The sequence below is a fragment of the Sus scrofa genome, chromosome 7 (genome assembly GCF_054392235.1).
Source record: "Sus scrofa isolate SSC_HxYL_T2T_F1_AM1 chromosome 7, Sscrofa_HxYL_maternal_Yorkshire_Landrace_v2.0, whole genome shotgun sequence".
In the NCBI taxonomy this organism is placed as follows: Eukaryota; Metazoa; Chordata; class Mammalia; order Artiodactyla; family Suidae; genus Sus; species Sus scrofa.
In genome coordinates this window covers 94,967,002-94,989,206 of record NC_139389.1, presented here as the reverse complement: position 1 = coordinate 94,989,206, position 22,205 = coordinate 94,967,002, and the positions used below count along the sequence as shown (strand labels likewise).

The 22,205-nt window shown below is 36.8% G+C and overlaps 1 protein-coding gene and 1 long non-coding RNA gene across 13 annotated transcripts in view; one reads left to right on the top strand and one right to left on the bottom strand.

Moving 5' to 3' along the window:
• The window catches only part of LOC146401783 (uncharacterized), a 42,298-nt gene that overhangs the window by 7,197 nt on the left and 12,896 nt on the right, over positions 1-22,205 (top strand). For 4 of the 12 annotated variants that reach the window (XR_014809303.1, XR_014809302.1, XM_084967026.1 and 1 more), the window contains 2 exons: positions 1,965-2,081; positions 14,446-14,571. The exons of 1 other annotated variant lie outside the window; for it this stretch is intronic. Coding sequence is in view for 4 of the 11 variants with exons in the window: in XM_084967026.1 (XP_084823152.1) it covers positions 1,965-2,081; positions 14,446-14,571 (243 nt within the window). In the remaining 7 variants the exon portion in view is untranslated. Of the gene's footprint in view, positions 1-1,964; positions 2,082-3,438; positions 3,575-13,599; positions 14,572-22,205 lie in introns of those variants that run through there. 7 more of the 12 variants (XR_014809299.1, XR_014809298.1, XR_014809301.1 and 4 more) reach the window with 4 other exon arrangements.
• Positions 1,940-21,754, bottom strand: LOC110261614 (uncharacterized). Its single transcript, XR_002345971.2, has 4 exons — positions 21,535-21,754; positions 15,666-15,755; positions 14,045-14,149; positions 1,940-2,063 (listed from the first exon to the last, which is right to left on the bottom strand). It is a non-coding gene; the product is annotated as an uncharacterized LOC110261614 (long non-coding RNA).

Below are 22,205 nucleotides of genomic sequence, written 5' to 3'. Positions count from 1 at the left end.
GCAGTGAACAATATAAACAAGGCTTTTCTGATATTTGATAATTTAAAATCATCTTTAATATATCCTCAATATGACATTCTTCTCTGAGATCCTTTCAAAATCTTTAATTTTTTTTATGTTCAGGAGAAAACAAACTATACAACCTCTTCCTGATGGTGTCTAGGATGTAAATCAGAATAACTATATAGGTGGGAATCATGTGTCATGCTGTCAGTTGAGATTGAGTTTTTTCTTCCAAAAGTTGAAATAAAAACACACTAAACAAGGCATGGAAGAATTCTTTTTTCTTATGTTGCCTCCATGGAGGAAAGTTTGATTGCTTGGCTTAGGTCAATTCTTTTAGGAAATTTACAAATGAAGAGGAAGGCTTTTAAGAAAATTTTGGTCATAAATATAAATAAGATTTTGATGCCAGAGAGTAATTAGTGCTTTGTTCCTCTTTTGAACAGCAAGGGAGGAAGGGTTTTTTTGGCTCTCTCTCATTCAGTTCTATTGACCTGCCAAAATTTTACACAATTTGGTAACATCTATTATTTCTTTTTACATATAGTTATTGCTGTCCCTTTTATGAAATCTTACTTGTGTTATCTCTTGTTTCTTCCTTTCTTTTATTTATTTGCATGTCATAAAAATGCTGAATTTGTGCAACTTTCAGGTAATTATTTTTATGAGCTCACTGGAGGTTATCTTCAATGCTATCACAAAGCCTTCCAGTGGTCAATGAATCATGCAGAATATTTCATGATTTCTCATCAGGATTGCTACAAAAACATAGACCAGTCCATAGAAATACTTTTAAAAGATGGGAGCAAAGAGTATTCTGAAAACATTGTTTTTCTAATTATAAACACACTATACACACTGTGAAATATTTAGAAAATATTAAAAGAAAGTGTAAAGAAATAAACTTCCTCATAAATATTTTTAATATTTTATTTATCTTCTTGTTACATATGCAATCACAATGCAAATGTAGAGCTTTGTACTCTGATTTCTTTTTGTATATCAGAAAGAGAATATTTTCCTTTGCCACCAAAGAGTTTCCAAAATTATTTAATAATTATTTTATGTTATTGTGTGAATAAACTAAACTGAATTCAATTGACTTTATACTATTTTGGATTTTTATCTGGAAAAACAAAACAAGACCTAACATAGAAATATATAAAGACATGGTTTTATGTAGTTTAATTTGGTCTGGTTATGGAATCCCAAGCCCTACCTCCAAAAAAAAAAAAAAAAAAAAAAAAAAAAAAACCTCCATGCCTGAGTCACACATAATTAAGATTCTCTTCTAAATTCAATGAGTTTAAAAAGTTTAATGAGCCTTTTCTGAAATAACAAAAGGTAAGATTCAAGTTAAAGAAAAGCACCTTTATTCACAGGAGATGATAGTTAAATGGTAAACAACAGCTGTCATTAAACTGAGAGCAGCCAGGGAGGATCTGTCTTTCTGTAAGATCTGATTTACAGATTTGAACTAGAACTTCAGAACTCCAGAACAGGGATTCTCTGGCCTGAGGGTCAAATCCAGTCCAATGGCTGCTTTTGCATTACCTGTAAGCCAAGAATAGTTTTTTAATTTTGAAATGGTTGAAAAAAATCTAAAGAAGAATGAAATTTTGGAAAGCATGAAAATTATATAAAACTCATATTTTGAGGTCCATAAGAAAGTTTTATTGGCATCCGGGCAACATTCCTTTGTTTTAATATTTCATTGGCTCTTTTACACAATGTAACAGCAAAGTTCAATAGCTGCTGAAGAGATGTTATGTAGTACACAAAACACAAAACTATTTACTATCTGGTCTTTTACAAAAAAAGTTTTACAGAAAAAGAGTCCTGCTCTAGATGACGAGCAGGTTTTGAGGAAAAGAGCATTAGAAAATTCTAGGTTCATTTTCTTTCAGGTCTCACTCTGATTCACTTTCCTTTAACTTAGCACTGTACTTTGTGCCCATCAGGGAAAGGAGGATTGTCAGTCTTCATTTGGTATCAGAGATGCCTTTGAACTTCAGGAAAGCCGCCATTTTGTTTTTGTTCACTTCTCTAATGCTTTGTGTCTGCAACATGAAACACAAGTAAGTTCTTTAAACTTCTTGTTATCTTGAGACAGGGCAAGACCTTTATCCAATTTATTTAGTTATGGAGGAGGAGGAGGATGAAAGATTGGGTCCTAAGTGTTATTCAATGGCATGACATGGTTTGCCCTGGAAGGCAGCCAGAACTGATGCTTATGAGGTGTTTGTCTGATGAACTATACCCTTGTGACACTAAGCAGAGCCCAGAGGAGGTGGCAGTCCATCTTTCTAACTCAGGTTTGATTTACAAATCAGAAAAATGTGCAAAGTCCATGGAAGCCAGACCCACCCCTAAGACAGTATAATAAGGAAATAATAACCTCTGCTTGTTGAATAGCTGTTTGGAAGGTGGGATGATTCTGATTATAGTTGAAGTATATTATGGTATAGTATTTTCATGAGAGCAAAATAGATAACTGCTGACTGTAGTGTTTGCTTTAGTAACTGGAAGTATGGGAAGTAGTTATTAGCCAATGTCTATAGGATACAGTGAACTTTTCCACACAAGGCAAACTATATATTGAATGTATGGAAACATATCACAAAAACAGGAAGAAATAAGAAAAATTGGGGAGGTCAGGAAGAGGGGAACTCTGTGTCAAAATGCCTCCAGGATTAAATTCCACATTCAGAAAAATTAGACCGAAATATTTGACAATGAAATTCTCTTGTAATAGCATTCATCATTTCAGAAATCTAGGTGTACCATGAGTTACTTCCCGCTACCTTACCATCCTCAACTTCGTTTCTAGTCAGATTGAAATTGTACATGTTCTGTACACTTTCATGAGGCTCTAAGAACTGATTTTAGTTCTAGCCTGAAAATAAATTCAACAAGAGTGTTTCACAATGTTTACAAAAAGTAAAATTCTGGTTACCCGAGGTCAGTATAAAATTTGCAAAGACCCAATTGCATTCGTTGCGTTACTGCATTACATTTAAGTCATGTTTTAGTTTTTCAAATTAAACAAGTAGTATGTTATTATAGAACATTTTGAAAATAACAAAATTTGAAATGAAGTCCCAAATAACCTCCATAATCTCTCTACCCAAAGACAACATTATTTAAGGTTTGCTTCCTTTCAGTCTTTGGCTGTGGTATTTTTTCATAGTCCTAATTTTATACTCAAAGTTCAGTGCAGTCTCCTTTTTTACTTAACTGTATAAGGTAACTTCCAGATAAGATGTTCACCATTATCTTGACAAAGCCTTAGAGATGGGTAGGTAACCCATAAGAATGTTTTGATAATAAGATGAAAAGTAAATTTAAAACCCAATTCTGAAGCCACAGAAGAAGCTAAACTTCTGTAACTCTCTTTTTTATCTCATGACTTCTTTTTTGGCTATGATCTTACAGTCTGGGTGAAGAACAAAACACAACACAACAAAACAAAAAAAGGAGAGATGAGAGAAGGACTAAAAAAGAAAGAAAGAAAGAGAAAAAGAGAAAGAAAGAAAGAAAGAAAGAAAGAAAGAAAGAAAGAAAGAAAGAAAGAACGAAAGAAAGAAAGAAAGAAAGGGAGAGAGAGAGAGAAAGAGAGAAAGAAAGAAAGAAAGAAAGAAAGAAAGAAAGAAAGAAAGAAAGAAAGAAAGAAAGAAAGAAAGAAAGGTCAAGAAAAAGTCAGAAGGAAGAGCCAGAGCATTGAAAAGAAAATACACCATGCTTGAAATACATCTGGTCCTGCTGAGAGTAATTGCATTTGCGCAATGTGTAGACAAGTCCCCCAAGCTGAATTTTTTTTAAAAAGCCCATCTCTTTGATACTTACTGCATTAATCCCCTAATACATGCAACTGACAATGAAGAAAAATAGATCCAGAACAGAATTCATTTTTTAAAATACTTTTTTAAGTGAATATTTCATTTCACTTCTTATTTTAAAATAGGCACATTAGGGGTGGAGACAGGGCCATGCCAGGATGGCTGTGGAACTGGGGGGAGCTGTCTCCTTGCAGTGGGTCACACAGCCTAGCTGTGGCCCATCTCAGGAGCAGTCTAACACAGCATGAAAGGCATAGTGTCTGATGCTAAAAGAGAGCATTTGTTTCTCTCTTGTGTGTTTCACTACTCAAAACAAGTTTTTCCTTGACATCTTCATTTCTGTGAAATCTATGTACCAGAGCTATGTGTGTCCATGATACAAAACCCCAAATGCCACTTGCCTTCTTCATGGGAACCAGGCAAGAATGTAATCTGAGCTTTTTTTGGTCTATCTCTACACTGAGACATCATAACATTCAAGTGTAGATTTATAGCAGGCTTTATGTATATTTTCTTAGTCCCAGGGCCCCCCTTTTCACAGATACATACACAACATGTCATGTAGAAAATATAAATCGTTGATGGTATAGGCACTTTCTTCCTTTTTAAACCTTTCCAAAGGTCTTTTTGTTAAATACACCCAGATGCCGTTTGACAGATGAGGGGCTAATTGCTCTGTGAATTACCTCTATCGATTCCTGTTTCATGTTGAGCCAAACAAACAAAAGATATTAATGCTTTGAAAAAAATGAATGATGACCTTTCTCTGCAAACACAGCTTGCGGTCTCTGATTATTGGTGATTCCAGAGAGCAGCGGTCAATCGCAATAGCTGTAACGCTATGATCACTATAATAAGCTTGCCTGACCTTCTCTGCCATGTTAAGTGGTTTAAATTTATTTGCCCAACAACAGAAGAGCTTTCATTTAAAGTCACAGAACATTCAATTCAATTTAAAGATGTAGTGTCTTCTTTCCTCCTTCTCCTTTTCCTGTCCATTTCCACACTTCAAACACCTCCATCCCAAGTTTGCTAATAGATATCTGCCATTGTAAAAATAATCATCTTACCTGTGAAACCCAATCCTTCAGTTCTTTTTGGAATCATGGGTTCCATTTTCTCTTTGACTTATTCTTTCTTATTTTAAGACCCTGGAACATTATGTTTCTACAAGTTTTATTTGTGGATCAGGTTGGGTGTTCTAGATAATATGAGTTGTATAAGGTTGTAGTTCTAAAGCATGCTAGCTTGGGGGCCAGGAGCTCCAGTTTTGTATTGGTCCTGAATTAATGAGACCTTGAACTTGTCTTTTTTAAAAATTTTTCTCCCAGAACAACAGCCCATCCAACTTGGTAAAAAGAGAGGAGTGGGCCCAATGACTTCCGAGTTTCTTTCCAATTGGAACATACTAATTTTCAAGATATCTCTACTAAAAAAACCCAAAACAACAACAACAAAAAACAAAACAAAAAAACCTGTTTCATGTAACTAGCAGAGTTATAACTTGGCAGTTAAGAAAACATAGTTGTGGAGCCTTTAAGGACTTCCTGACTTTTTCTCAACAAAGCTTCATGATAGTGAACATGAGTAAACCACAAAAGGTTAAAGCCTTGAATGGTTAGGAAGTGGATGCAACCCCCCTTGGCTAAAGTGGAAATCTCTTGAAAAAGGTACCCCTGACACTTCCACCAGTTTCCTGGTAAAAGACATGCCAAAAATACCAAGGAAGTAGTTCCCCTGAGAATAGTTTGGTCCCTGTGCTGTAAGATTAAAGCAGGAAGTGAAGAGAAAAACACCAAAATAATCAAAAGGCTTCCTGCCTGAGTTTGACATTCTTTAGAAGTTAGGTCCAAATTTAGATAGAGAGCTGGGCAATTCGAAGGTGACTTTCCTTAAACATTTTCTCTAGTTTCTCCTCAAGACAGTGACCTGTAACATCACCAAGCCATTCTTGAGCTATACCTGTGATTGTCATGTTAAGAACCACGTGAAGTTTAAGAAAATTCGAGATATGGTTCCTGATTCTGTCAGATTCCTTGCCCTGCCCTCAAAGCACCAGCTTTTTTCCAACAATAGGATATTTGCAAATTCATGCTTTCTTAGCAGAGAATGTCTTCCCATCCTTTTCCCCTTCAAAATCCAAATTTAGGGCCTTCCTAATCCCTACTTACTCTTTAAATTTTTTCTAGGTTTATCTCTCCTCTTCCATACTGCCTTCTGTAGCACCCTATGGCAGTCATCACAGCGCCAAGTTTACATGCATCTGACCACTTTGCAAATCCATTGCATTTTTTTGTCTTTTGTGTGTGTGTGTGCCTTTTCTAGGGCCGCACCCACGGCATATGGAGATTCCCAGGCCAGGGGTCTAATCCGAGCTGTAGCCGATGGCCTATGCCAGATACACAGCAATGCTGCATCCGAGCCACATCTTCGACCTGCACCACAGCTCAAGGCAACGCCGGATCCCCAACCCACTGAGCAAGGCCAGGGATCGAACCCTCAACCTCATGGCTCCTAGTCGGATTCATTAACCACTGAGCCATGATGGGAACTCTGCAAATCCATTTTATTTACTGCTCCATTTATCTCTTTCCTCTGGAAGTTCCAACTTTGTATATAAGGCTGTTGTCACAGAACTTGGGTCTTTATTAGACATCCAACTGAAAGAATGTTGGAGGATAAATAAGTGAATGAATGAATGAGTCTTACTGTATTAGATAACTGTTGCTGTACAATAATACAGTTGTTTAAAAGGCGCTGTTTGTTATTGCTTGTGCAACTGTAAGTCAGCTGGAGCTTTGCTGATTAACTCTGAGCTTGGCTGGGGTGATTCATTTGGGATGACTGCCTTTTCCATGTTCTTCATTTTCCTCTTGGAACCAGACATGTGTTCCTCAAGGGCACAGCAGAAGCACAAGAAGGAAAGCAGAAATGTTGAAAGCCTGTTAAGGCATACTATCATGGCCACCTTATTCGTTTGACCACATAGGGCATCTAAGTCAAGGGACAGGTCAATATATTCTTCTCCTTTAGTCACATGACAAAATTACATATCAAAGGGTGAAGACACAAGGAGAGAGAGAAAATCAGTCTCAGTCATGAATCCAACCAGTTAAGAAGGAAATACTGACAACCATATCAAGATAGAAATAGAAAATTGGTTGCTTACCATAAATACCATTTGGCCAAACTCCATATCATCTCTTTTATCCTCATATCAGCAAGTCAGGCCATTACTGACTTAATGGCCTATGTGATCTATAAATATTTACCAAATTAGATTGGATTACAGATAGCAAATAGATTAGTCAGAACATGAAGAATCTTGATATCTTCATTTTTATTTTTTTTAAATTAAAGACAATAGATATGGAGGGTAGATGAGTTAGGAATGCAAAATGAAAAGCTTTGAACACAAAATATTTGTACTTTATGAATGAAGACACTTTTACTTAAATTTACATACTTCATGTTGGAAGTTGGTTTAAACAATGTTCAAGGTCCTAATAGTAGCTCATACAATGACCTTTTCAATTTTAAATGAGCTTGGAATGGGTCATGTAGGTTTTTCTGGGGCTGCTTCTTCAGAGTTTCTGCTCAGTTCACTGAGATGGTGTTAAATCTCCAATGTCCAGGCGTTGATTTACCAGAAAGAGTATAGTTCACTTAAAAGCAGAAAAAGCCCTGGCAATTATCAAGCCCTATGAATTCCTGGCCCTCTTCCTTGAAGGCCCAGTGGGGCCTACTCAACTGGGCCAACCCCACACCATGCACACTGGACTGGTGGTCCTCTTATCATAGAAAATTCCACCAGTGCAGCCAAAAAATACAAAAGGAAGCACACAAGAAAAAAATGTGAATATAATATACAGGCCTGTGGATTGAGTTTTATGAAAAGAAAAAAATAAAGGAGGGGAATTTTTCTTAGCTCTTTTTCTAAGTCCATTGCAGTAGAAATAATGGGACAAGTGGTTTACCAAAAGTAAACAGTTTTACTATTTTTAATGACACTGAGAGGATAGCTTTAAAATGTCTCTCCTAATTTTGCCCTATAATTGGATCATTTAAATTTGACTCCCTGATAAATAGAATCATACTTTTTCTCATGATTTGCTATGCTAAAGAGTTTGTATTTATTAAAGACATGCAGATCCAGATATTCCCACCACATCTTTCTGGCTTGACTTTAGTTCCTAATAAAGTGTAATATCAGAGCTCTGCCCCATAGCTAAGAAACATTAAGTTCCTGGAGGAAACAGGATTCTTCTGGTTGTTTTTTAAACCCACTAACATTGCTGAATCTTGTCCTTCTGGTTTCAGAAAATATAAGTAAAAGATGGGAACATGCGTTCCTCCTTTGCCCAGTTCTGTCTCCCAGGTTTGTCTATTTCAGTGTGAAGAGTCATCCTTAAATGGACAAACTCCAGTGTTTTAATTTCTCTCCATTTTCTGCTGAGAGAACTTTTAAATAATTAGCTGAGTGTGTAAATGTTGAATCCTGATACTATTTGAGCAAAAGAGCTATGACAGAGTTCTCACAGCCATCAGTAAAATTCCTTCTAATGGGATTCTGGACCAAGGAAATGCAAAAATCCCTAATAAATGTCAGGCAGTGCTCAACTTCTAATCCATTGCCTACAAAACCTTAGGAAAGAAATTCATTTATTGCTAGGAATTGCTACCATCCAAAGTTCTCATTCATTCTTTCCTATTCTATCATTTACTTGAAACCTGGGTAAGACACGCCTTGGAGAAGGGGGCAGGGGAGAAAGAACTGCCACAGATGGGAAACTGAGCTGCTTTACAAATATTCACAGCTGCCGCTTTCTGTAGCCATGCCCCATGTTCCACTGGACTCTCAAAAGGCAAGTTCATAAGTTATTTTGCCATAAAAGGGAATCAGCGCTTAAATCCAGCTTCCCAAAGACCTCGGACACGAAATTACCACAGCACTCCCTAAGGTCCAGAGCACAGATTTTGCTCTCCTCCCACATGCCTATCCCTAAGAAAAGAGTTTTCCCACTAGATAAAGTAATTAAAAGCATTCTCAGAATAGAAAACAATACATTTGTGGCTTGAACATGAGCCTATTTTCAGAAATACTCAATTTATTGCATATTTACAGTTTGATATTCCAACAGCTGTGAAACTCTCATATGAGGAATTTAATTGCTTATAAGAAGAAATAAAGCATACAGGAGTAGTTGTGTGTGTGTGTGTGCTTGTGTGTGCCCAAGTTGTTGTTCTGCCTACCTCTGATTTGTTAACTAACTTCAGGGAGAATTCCTAAAAGACCTGATACACCAGCCCATGTGAAGTCACTGGTTATCTCTAAATGGGAACCACGATTTTTAAATCCTGTCTAGGTAAATTACCTTTCCAGTGCAGGGTATTTCCTTTTAGAAGATTCCTTGGGAAGGGCCTCTAGGGAACTGACTAACTTTTTAATGGTTCACTCAGATTAAGAGGAAGGAAATGTGAACTCCTCTGGGGGGAGGCACCACTCTAGGCCGTCTGCATCCTGTAATTCTTCCCAAGTCCGTGAATCATACTTTTAAGACGCCTTTTCAAGGGCATTTGTCTTCCTTTAAGAGAAGGCCAACGCAGAAAAGACAAGGTTTAAAATAGGTCTCAATCAAGCCTTAGCCATAAAAACAATTGCCTGATTCTCCCCCTGTCTATCTGGAGAAGGTCTCTGAGTGTCCTTTACCTGCACGCCTGCCTCGCTCACCTTGCACAGTACTTGACTTGGGTTGCTTTCATACTTATTTTGCTTTCAGAATTAAGATGATTTCTAATATCATCCAAGCATCTTTAAGCTATAATTCTGGATTGTGTTGTCCATTGCAACCAGCTTCTGAGACTGATTTCATGTATGCAGTAAAAATATAAAGAAATGAGCTACCATAAGAAGCCTTTTCCAAGCCCTTTTAGATAGCAATCTTACTTTTAAAACCATGTCTTTATTTAATAAAAATAGTTTTCTGTAGGCAAATATAGACTATGTTTTTACCTTTCCCCAAAAGGTCTGAACACTTTTGAAAATAGTTTTGGTAGTAGACAGAAGTGAACAAGGTAAATTTCTGTACAAGAATGAAGTAACAATAGCATATTTCTAAAATGCAATATCAATTTCTAAAAGTAATATCGATTGTATTGAATCTTTAACTGTATCACAATATCAGTTTGTCAATGAATAAAGTATATTTGATTGATCATCTACCAAATGGCAGCTTGTAATTTTTTTAAGCTACTAACAAGAGTGGAAATGTTCTATAAAAATGCAAAAGGACAAATGCAAACAACAAGGCATACCTGTGTGAACCCTAATGTAAGCCAGAAATTTTGGATCATTATGAAGTGCCAATGTAGGCTCATCAGTTGTGACAAATATTCCACTCTGGTGGGGATTTTGATAATAAGAAAGGCTAGGCTTATGTGGAAAATCTCTGTAAATTCCACTCAATGTTGCTGTGAACCTAAAAATGCTCTAAAAAAATGAAAACTTTTTAAAACATGTCCAAAAGTAAATTTAAATTGTATTTAAATTAACAGAATGCTCAGGGTTGGTTTCTACAGATCTGCAAACAATCCCTTCTTTGTGATTCCTTAATCTGAGTCTCCAGAAAAATCAGCATTTATTTATGTGTGCTTGTATGTGTGCGTGTTGGGGGACCTCTATGGCCACCATTCCATATTGACCTCAATTCACATGTAGCAAAATGTGATTCAGGCTGATGTAGAGTATACGTAGTTTTTATCCCCATTTGGAGTGAGTAGTCATACCCACTGATGATGGTGGGTAATGTATGGATATATTTGTCATATTACTTTTCAAAATCTTAAGAATTCTGAATTATAAAACACACTTTACCCTAAGCATTTTGAACGGGAGATTGTGTACCAAACACGATGAATGATAGAAAATAGCAAAGGAAGAAAACAACAGAAAGGGAAATAGTGAAGTTCTATTTTATCCCTTCCCTGATTTCTTGGGAGGTTTGGTTCCTAGGTGTCCATGTAGAGCCCCATGATTATAATGGTCACTTTTTATTGAAATTTACCATCAGTAATAAAGTGCAAAACCCTAGAAACATAATTATGATTTTTACTCACATATATATATCTTAGAGGTTTTATATGAATGCCTATAGACCATATTTTGTTTCTTTAAGTCTATTGCAAGTGAGTACCCAGAAACATGTCTTTCCTTCCTCTTAACCACTGGTGACTATGATTGCATGGTTCATTGCTTTAGAACAAAAGGACAACAAAAATATTGGAAAGCCAAGTGTACATTCAGTTTTAGCAAACTTAGTTTCAAGGAAATAGTCCAAATAATATCCTCCAGGTTTAAATTTTTAAATGTAAGGTTTTTTTTAAAAAACCTTACATTTATGCTCCTATGAATGTCCCTCAACATGGTAAGGCCTTATTAAAATAAAGAAATCAAGACACTTAATTGTGTCAGTTGAATGTTTCTGAGCCATACTATTGACAACAGATAAAGATTTAAGTGACTTTATACCTTTGACTCTGAGATAAGATCCTAGATAAGTAGTCATTCAAACATACAGTGTGACTACTTACATTTAAGTTTAGAAAAAAAAAATAAGTTTAGAGATATTTTCTTTTCCCTCTTGTTGGTTCCCTTATCCTAGTCTTCAATTTGAATATTTCCTGTACTTTCTCTGCATACTACTGAATTCTTCCATATACTTGCATACACTTCATATACATTGAGCAATGCTTGAGCAGGTGAGGCAGATGCCTTAACTATTCAATGCTTATCCAATGCAATGCAAAGACCATTTTGCTTTTAACAATATTCTGAAAAAAATATATATGTATATTTAAAAATACTCAGTTTTTACCAATCTTTTTAAAATATTTTAAAGAAAATTTGTATCTAATTTTGCTAAATATTATGATTATAGAATTTTTTCAAACATAAGAATCACAGTGATATGAGCACAGATATTGAAAGATGCAGTGGTAGATTCTATTTCTTTGGAGCAGTAGTTGTTTGAGATGGCAAAACTGAATTAGTTTTGTTCAGTGGTAACTTCTGTGTTATGGTTTTATGGGGAGACATGACTTAGACCAGTTCCAGATCATCCTGAACCTCAGTGTCCTTCTCTGTAGGGTGGCAGTGACTGTAGCTACCAGGCTAATGGGAAGATGGTAGGAAATTAGTCAGGCACAGTTCCTGGAGATCCCCATCTCTGGAAGCCTCTGCACAATAGAAATTGCAAGGTTAGCAGAGGCCAAATTTCCTAACAGTCAATTTCATCAAATGTTGCTATGTTAATTTTCTTTCCAAATACCATTATTGACATCTTGATTCCTTCGGAGGGCCTAAATCAGGTGCTGGGGAGACAGGGTTGAATAAAGCATTGCTGGAGGCTTTGAGATGTTTTGGTGTAGGAAAATTTCTTTCCTCATAAAATGTTTAATGTTTAATTCTGTGTGAAAAAGTAAAAAAAATGTGAGGCCAAGGATTGAAAGCATATGTCCGGAGTTTGTTGATGGAAAAAAAGGAGAGAAGAATGAAGGAAGAAAGGAAGGGGGGATAGAGGAAAGGAGAGAGGGAGGGAGGGAGAGAGGGAGAAAGACAAAGAAAAGATGGTCCAGTCTGCAGGATCCATATTAAAATATTTCCTGATGCTTGAGCATTGAAAGAAAAAACATCATAGATGGATTCTAATACTCTAAACCTGCAATCCAATTGTATAAAAGCATAAATTTAAGTCTACATCATTTTGGAGAAAATAGTTAAATATCTTTTATTTTTATTTAGAGCTGATATCTATAAAAATCTGTTCAGCTACACAGATCCATATTATAGAGATTATATATACAAATATTTTATTACTTATGCATAAAACATGATTTGTTGGGGGATATAAACTATAGCTTTCTCAGGTATCACAGCTACTTGATTGTTCTGAGTATTGGCTTTCTGACAGGGTTTGGAATGAAGCCATTTTTATTAATTTAGTTATTTTTGCTGATATAAAAGGCCGTCTATCATGTTAATGATGTATCGGTCTGCGGTCCCACCGAACAATAATTACAGAATGTTCCTAATAGTAAATCATTTGTCACAATCACAGCTCAGTACAACAACCTTTGGTTGAGCAGTGGAAGACATTATCTGAATAGCAATACACCTTTATGTGGACCCATTAGAGGAAGCTAACACCCAGTGCCCTGCAAAAACCTGAGATTCAAGTCTGAAATGACCTCCTTAAAAATCTCAGCTCAGGGATGTGTACCTGCCCTGCTGAATTTTCTGCAGTGTTAAACTTATCTGATTGGCTGGAACCAAAACATTCTGGCAAGGAGTTCCCGTCGTGGCTCAGTGGTTAACAAATCCGACTAGGAACCATGAGGTTGCAGGTTCAATCCCTGGCCTTGCTCATTGGGTTAAGGATCTGGCATTGCCGTGAGCTGTAGCGTAGGTCACAGTCGTGGCTTGGATCCCGTGTTGCTGTTGTGGCTCTGTCATAGGCCGGCGGCTACAGCTTAAATTAGACCTCTAGCCTGGGAACCTCCATATGCAGTGGGAGCAGCCCTAGAAAAGGCAAAAAGAAAAAAAAAAAATTCTGTTGAGAATAAAATAGGCTAGGCTCTACAAGAATCTGAAAAATAAAAAAAGAAAAAAAAAAAAAGAAAAAACAAAACCCTCTTGTCTAAAAAGATGATCTGTAAAGGAAATATGTTAAAGGTTTAACTAAATTATCTTTATTTTTAGTGACAACTGGACAAAGAAAAGATGCAATACCCCATCCCCACTCCCAAATTGTGATGGTTAAGAAGACATCAATAGCTAAGTTAAGTGAAAGTCCCATTAGAAGAAAGATCACACTCTGTTTCGTAAAGAGTCAAAACTTGATTTCAGTTATTCTTAAACAGTATTTGCAAATAGTGAAAGCAAACACTATTGAGTACTTCTGAGTATTTCTATGTGCAGGGATTCTTGGTTCTGTTGTTATTCATCTCTCTTTTTTTTAAATCTTCTAAACTTTGTTTTTTACAGTTTTAATTGAGAGGAAGGTACAGAGAGTTCTTGTACACTCCACTCCACACAAGCACAGCCTCTCCCACTCTTAACATCCTCCACGTTTGTTACAAGTGATGAACCTACACTGACATATCATTGTCACCCTGACTGTCCCATTCATATCAGAAACTCTTACCCATTTAATGTGCATTCATTCCTTTCACAGTTTCGAAAACTTTGAGATGAGCTCCACTTTAGAAACAAGGACACTGAAGCATGGAAGAGTTAAGTCAGCTGTACACTGTGGAGAAAAAAGGGAGATTTCTAGGGTTTTGCCAATTTCGAGTCCCATCACAGCTGATTAACTACTACTCATTATTGAGGTACCTCAGTGAAATAAATGGACATCGGTCATCCAGCACCCATACATTTATTGATTTTTGCCCAGGTAACATCAGCCATGCTTATTGGGCAACAGTATCTTCATTTCATAGACAAAATAACCAAACCTCAGAAGAGGGAAAGCCAAGATTTCAATCAAGTTTCTTTGCCTGAACCAGCACTAGGTCATACTACCTTTGTCCCCATATTCTGCAGGATATGTTGCCATGGAGCTGCTGATGAGTCACTGAGTCATGGCTTGCTTTGCTCAAGTGACTGTGGTTTTTATAACACTGATACTCAAATCAGACACCCGTGGATTCTACTTTTAAAAACTTCAAGGTAAATTCCTATTTTGAAATTTTCTAAAGATGTGGACTCTTTATTGAGGATGGAATGGAATGGGTGTATACATGGGAAATGATTCCGAAGTACTTGTTCACTAAACCCAGTGATTTGAAAATAGCCTGAAGATCAATTAAAATGTAAAGGATGGGGGGAGGCATAGTCGGCATATGCTTTTCTAAAAGACCACATAGCAGAATAAGGAGGTTTTCTTTAAGCATCAACAATGGAAATTGTTCTAGAAGTATATGCACAAGAAGATGGTGAAGGATGCGAAGCTAACACTTTCCAATTTTCGTTGTTTTAAAGAGCTTCAAATGGAGTTCCTTGTCCCAAAAGTGAACTTGTGAGCCTCAAATTAGCATTAAATAAAATAGTTTGTATATGCCTTTTCCCTTCAGAAATTCACCCTATCTTTTAATATCTAAAGTTCTGATAAAGACATCCAAGGACTCAACAGACATGTCATGCTTGTACTTATAGTATCAAATCTCATTTACAATTAAATAGTATAGTAAAATCTATATTTCTGTAGATTTTTGACAGCCACTGATAACAACAAGGATGCCCTTGGGCAGAGCTCAAAAGCAGGTATCCGAGGACACCAGGGGACCATAAGTTGGTTTTGACCAAGTCTTTGCACCCCTTTTTTTTCTCCTATTACCAGACAGCCTACATGCAGAACGTGCAGCTTCTATTCCAAGGAACCCGGTTCAAACCCACAGGCATCCTTGACATGGGTACTGCTTTTCTAAAGGGGAGAGAGTCCCTTAAAAAAAAAAAAAAAATCAGATGGCTTCCTCTTGCCCAACCCTGCTGTCCCCTACCCCTGTGTTCTGTCCAGAAGAAAAATCCCTCAGCCGCAATGGTTGTTTTTATTAAATTCTCCTCAATAAAAAGCTCAGGCAGGATTTATTAGGTACTCAGGGCGGACGTTTAGTATTTCGCCAGTTATTAAGTGAAAATCAATAGAAAGCAAAGAAAATGGAAGTCACTGCACTGTTAGCGCACCGTTGTCGCCCAGATATTATGTCGGCTGTCTCGTAGATTCATGACAGACAAAAGAGGCCGGGAGAGAACTTTCTGCTTACATTGCACGCGCCAAAGTGGGGTTATTCATTAGAGCCGGCAGCCAGCCAGATGGATTTCCAGTTCAGTTTTACCATTTATCTTTAAAACGCCTGTATCGAGTGAGAAAGAACACTGATATTATGTGATATCAATGGCAGGTTTATGTATCTAAATCAGGATTTATTGTTATTTTGTTCCAAAGACCTTTTTTTCTCAAGAAATACCATTTCACTGGAAGAAAATAATAGCTAAAACCTTGTCAAAGATAACCTTTCATGCTGTCCGTGCACCACTAGCTGTAAAACAAATAGAACCCGGTATATAAATAGTTTTAACCACATCCTTACAAATCATTTTTTTGGAATCTGTTTCCCCCATTTCAATATATATATATATATATTTTTTTTTTTTAAACACCACAAACATGATTTTTGGTCATTGGATGTTTTCGTTGCCAAGAATTTAACTTTAAATAATGTTAGCAATTGTTTGAATCATGTTTAAAAGGTCTAGCTGTTTTATGTCCTGTGGAATGCTACTTTTTCCAAAATCATTTTTTTTTTTTTTTTGAAAAGCAAAGTGATCTGCTGTTATTCTTTTCTTCCCCTGCCTTAGAATAAGCTTTAGAGTCAAAAATACTGATCACCTTTTTTTTTCTTTCTTTCTTTCTTTTTTTTTTTTTTTCTCCCCCAACTGCTTCAGGGTCTTCAAACACAGGGATGTTTTCCTTTCACTTGAATGGACTTTTTGGATAGCTTCTGGGTTTTCTCTTCCTTCTCATCCAAAGGCCAGATTACAGCTGACCTGATCCGGTCAGATCTTCCCTCAGTCCTGCTAAGTAACTGAGATGGCCAAATGCCAGGGTGAACCACTGCAGCCTCTTTATAAATTACTCTGAGAAAAAGAATACAATCCATGCATTTGTAAAATGCCATTAGTGGCACTTCATGATGAGGAGGAAGAACTTACTATACCTGGGTTTTGATTGAAGCAGTTGCTAATATGAACTTGCGAAATACATTTTTAAATTTTCTTATTTTTTCTATTTCTTTCTTTATGTTTGGGAAAAAAGAGTGTAATTTAGCTTTGTGTGCACCAGCAGTAAACAGCAGCCAAATACTGAGGGTTATTTAAAATCAAAATTCACTTAAATGACACGAACTTAGAACAATTCTTTAAACATCAACTAAAGCTTTTTGCTCCCCTTGAGCAAAACCTCCCAGTGAGGTTATGCGGCAGAGTTGTAAAAAAAAAGAAAAGAAAAGGAAAGAAAGAAATATAAAATAGATTATGAAACACTTATTGACTGATCTCCTTCATTATGAAACCAGATAAATTCATCACATTTTACTAGAAATTTCCTTTTGCATTTCCTTTTTTTTTTTCTTTTAGTCTTTTTAGGGCCACACCCATGGCATATGGAAGTTCCCAGGCTAGGAGTCAAATTGGAGCTACAGCTGCTGGCCTACTCCACAACTCACGCCAGAGCAGTACCAGATCTGAGCCACGTCTGTGACCTACACCACAGCTCACAGCAATACCAGATCCTGTAACCTACTGAGTGAGGCCAGGAATTAAACCTGCATCCTCTTGGATACTAGTCGGGTTCGTTACCACTGAGACATGATGGGAACTCCATATTTTCTTATTTAGACGTGGGCACCAGTATTTTTTTTTTTTTTTGTATTTAAATGTATAGATAGTCCAAATAACATTTGACACATAAGTGCTATCCTCAAATAAAAATGTGGGAGGATCTTTCTACTTTTCTTTTTTCTTTGAAAAGGTCATTCTTTTTTTTTAAATTTCAATAATAAATTTATTTTAGCAAAGCCAATTTGTCCAAATTATTAACATTTCAATATGTAATCAATGTAAAAATTGTTGAGATATTTTATATTTTTCCACATTAAGTCTTTGAAATCTGGTGTATAATTTTATACTCATAGCATATCTCGGTTTACCTTGCTAGCTTTTTGTCAGAAATACTTCATCTGTCTTTAGATTGAATAAAATTCACAGTTGAAAAAATAGTTTCACATATTAAGTTGTTCTAAACATACTTGAAATTTTTTCAAACATAACTTAAAATTTCATTTTCCCTGTAAGTCAGTGACAAATGTTTCATCTTTTTTTTTTTTTTTTGAAAAGTTCATTCTTAACTTTTCCTGTGTGTATAAACTTTTGTATGTGTTTATATGTATGTGACTGGACCTGTTGATGGAGAGGTGATAAACGGCAAGGTGATTCTAGAGCAACATTACCTAAGTTCAAATGCTAGCTCAGTTATTCACTGGCTGAATGATTTGGGAAAATTACTATGGTTCTGTGCCTTAATTTTCTCATTTATTATATAACGAGTATAGTAATCTTATAGATTTCTAACCTGGAATAAATGGGTTAATATATATAAATTTCATAGAGGATTGCTAGACTAATATGAAATCCTCTGAATGTACAAATCCAGAACATGAAGTTTCCTATTTTAATACTTTAGTTTTTTTTTTTTTTTTTAAAGGTAGAAGATAATCTCACTGGGGGGACTCGATCAATCACTCATTTTCCTATTTACCCATGTATTTGTACTCTGCAAAAAGATCTAAAGTCTTAAGTTTCCATCATAATGAGAAACACATTTAACCAAAATTTTACTAAACACATTTGCTTTAAAATAAGATTTTTTGTGGCATCAACATTCACTAATACAACAGCAATAATAATAATAGTCAATAAGGGTAACCAAGTATTGATCTACTAGTAGCTATTGTGATACAGTCTTCATGAGGCTTAATGTTGAGTGGGGCCCTATTTATAGACACCATCTTAATTTGTTGAAAGCAATGTCTAGTTATTTCATTATCTAACAATTAGCATCAATAACACATGCAGCTATGAGAAAGAAAGAATATTGCTCATTAATGTGACTGGGGAAGTCAGAAAATGAAAACATTAGAGCCAAGAAAAATCAAAGTGGGTGACTTGGACCCCTGACTCACATGCAACAAGTCAATTGAATATTTGCCATGATTGCTTTATTTTGACTTTCCAGAATTAGCTCACTAGCCTTTCAGCTTGCTTCCCCTCTCTGAACTGTATGTTTCTTAACATTACAGCCTGTACACTATGCCTTCTTTATTCCCACTCCATCTAGTCGAGAGCTGAAGGAAGACAGCGGAAAGCACTTATTAAAAGAAAACAACACTTTATATAGTCAGGCTGGTGGGAAAATTGGTACAATTAGAAAACACAGTGGGTTATGAGAGAGTAACTTTTGTCTATTTTCATGCCTGTCCCTGGGTACTCCACATTCTTTCAACAAAATTGTGTGGGTGTTAACAACAGGGAGGTTCAGAGTCTAAGTGCTGCAATCAGGCTGCCTGGCCTTGCACCCGCTCTTCCTCTTAATATTTCCAAGACTTGAGCTCGGGATTTATCTCTCTGTGCCTCAGGCTCTTCATGTGCTGCATCGAGTCCCCACTTACCTACTATGTGAGATAAATAGTACTTACTTATGTATTAAGTGAGATCATATACCTAAGGTATGTAGAGTGTTACCTAGTAAATACTCAATGAATACTTTTGTTAAGATTTGCTCTCTAAGGGGGCAGTAAGATGTTGGTTAATACTCTCACAAGTCCATGACCTCACTGAGCTTATGGTGGATCAGGAAATTCAGAGAAGCACCCAGGCAACTTCTACATGGTTAAGATACTGATTAGGACAATCTACCTGCTCTTTAAGGCATGACATGGGGGTAGGGAAGACTTCCTTGTGGAAGTGATATCTAAGTGGAGTGGTTAATGAAGTCACAAGGTAGTGACCATCTGATCACTGTAGACCCATGATGTCCATGGAAACACCTGCTGGGATGTGTACCATATGGTGCCACTACCCATAAATGGGTGCTTGAAATGTGGCTAGTGCATATAAGAAACTACATTTCTAATGTTATTTAATTTTTAATTTTTAGTTTCAGTGTATATAGCCACTGGAACTGGGCAGATAATGTACCAGGCAGCATAGTTTTAGATAGAGAGAAAAACATATGATGGTCCAGAGCTGAGAGGATTCTTATAACACTGAAAAATTGATATTTTGAAGAGCAGGTTCATGAAGAGTGCAACTTTGGCAAATTAATAAAAGCAATGCATGGCTTACTGAAAAGTTCAGGCTTTTACTGAGGGCCATGGGAAGTCACTGATTGAGTAAGAAGGAGAGAGGCATAACTAGATTTGCATTTTAGTAAAACCACTTCCACTGCGATTGTAATAACAGCTAGAACTATTAGCATTTCACAGTTTTACAAACTCATCTGATAACCTGACCTCATTTAATCTTCTAATCAGTTTTATAAGACATATCTATAACTATATCTCCTTTCATAGATCTTTGCTTACTTTGTCTTCAACTCATCAACTTTTGTGCAGACCGCAACATCCTCACAGGAGTCAGACGTGCTAAAATTAACACACTCACATGATCTTTGTGGGCAATTTCAGGCATGAGGATGCTTCATGAGTCAATTTGGAAATGGTTCCAGGTTACTTCCAAAAAATGTTTAAGAATCTTTTTACTAAATGTGACCTCCTTTGGAGGTGCACATCCACCCAGCCATGTTCCCACAGGCTGCCCACTACTCCTGGCACATGAGTTATCTCCTCCAGCAGAAGGTAGTGATGAGAGGGCTCAGCTTTCCTGTGCATAGGGGAGCAGTGAGGAGGATGAACAGCCTTGTCCTGCTTCAAAAGTACTTCTTTTTACTCACACATCCATCTCCATGCTTTCCTCCCATACCTGCTGAAAAGAGAACCTGGCCTAGACAAGACTGTCCAGGGCCATATGCTGACAGCCTGTCTGTCATTGCTGACCTGACTCTCCATGTCAGGTCTGAGAAAATAAAAGATGGCACCCTTCCAAGTGGAAGTGAGGAAGGAGCATGGCCACCACAGGCTGAAGCCATCTTCTTCCCACCATCACACACACACACACACACACACACACACACACACACACACGAAACCTTTCATTCAGGAATTCTCTCTGTTAAAATCTTCCAGAAAAACATTCATGTCTAATTTTAATTTTATTCGATCAAATCATTTTCTCTCTCTCTCTCTTTTTTTTTTTTAAGGAGGATTATTCATAAAATCACACTTCCTTTAAAAAAAAAACAGGAATGTAAATGCTGCACTAATTTAATTACACACTGGCTCTGTAAGACACTAATGTAAATATTCTGGTGAGGAGGCCTAAGACACTTGAAGTAATTACTTAAGGACTCCCTTTCAAAGAATCTCTCCCATTTTTATTAAATGCCTTTTAACATTAGCACTTTCTTCCTGACAAATTAAATGAAATTTCATTACTCTCCCTGACTTAATGGCATGAGGCTCCTGCCGAGGTGTGAGTTAACCCTCCCCGGACAGCTGACAAGGGCTCCTCCATTCAGTCAAAACGCCACTGTCCTAACACACAGAGAAAGGAGGCTCCGAAGAATCCTTTGTGTTTTTACCAGAGTGTCCAGAATCCTTCATTGCTTTGATGTTTTTTCAGCTATGAGCCTTACAAAAATCTAAAAACCTGGTAATATTGCTCTTTCCCAGACTCCTCAAATTCATGGCAAAAAATAAATAAATAAAAAAATAAAATAAAAATAGTATCATCAACTGAGACCCTATCAAGGACAATAACAATTACAGTTATAGGTTACATATTAAATACCTTCCTCCAAGCAATTTACTTCTTTTAATGCATTTAAACTCTTACAAAAACACGCTAAAGTGAATATAGGATCCCCTCCACCCCACCCTCCACCCCCGCTATCTGAAAGTAAAGCATCCCTATGAAACCCTTGTAAACCGTAGTGGCCTAAACTGAAAAAGCAATTACCTTAGGATACATCTTGCCGAAGGACGCACAAAATAAACCGAGGTAAACCACAGATGCTCGCAGGCAGTTCAAAGCTATGGTGGCTTGATGCTGAGATGCTGAGTATAGTTCCTGGGTAAAGAGCTTGGCGGAATGGCTCTCTCTAATTGGGGTACAGGCTACCTCTATAAGGCTCTCTGCAAAACAAATGCTGAATGCTAGTTTCACTCTTTGCTTTTTTTTCCTAAAAGCAAAAAGTCTCTTTGGGTTTCTTTTGGTTAGCAAGGACATATAACTAATGTGAGGTCTTTCATAAAAGTGAAATGGCGTTAAAGCAAACCTTCAAAAATCGGGGAATACCAGAACTATTAATATTCCCACTCTAAACTGAGGAATTTAATGTACAGAGTGGTTAAGCAATTGACCCAGGGTCACATAGCTAATCAGCAGCAGAACTCGGATTCAACCCAACTCTGCAGCTATGATCACACTGCACAAACGGTTACTGAATCTTTCACCTTGGACAGACACAGAATTACTTCCATATCCCTTTTTACACTGGTGCAAATAGAGAATCGAATATTGTACCACAGGCCCAACATCCTTCATCTCATCTCTCTCCAGGATCTCATCCCAGCCATATCTTTAAAAACACTGAGCTTCCAAAGTAATCTTCCAAAAAGTGGGCCTTG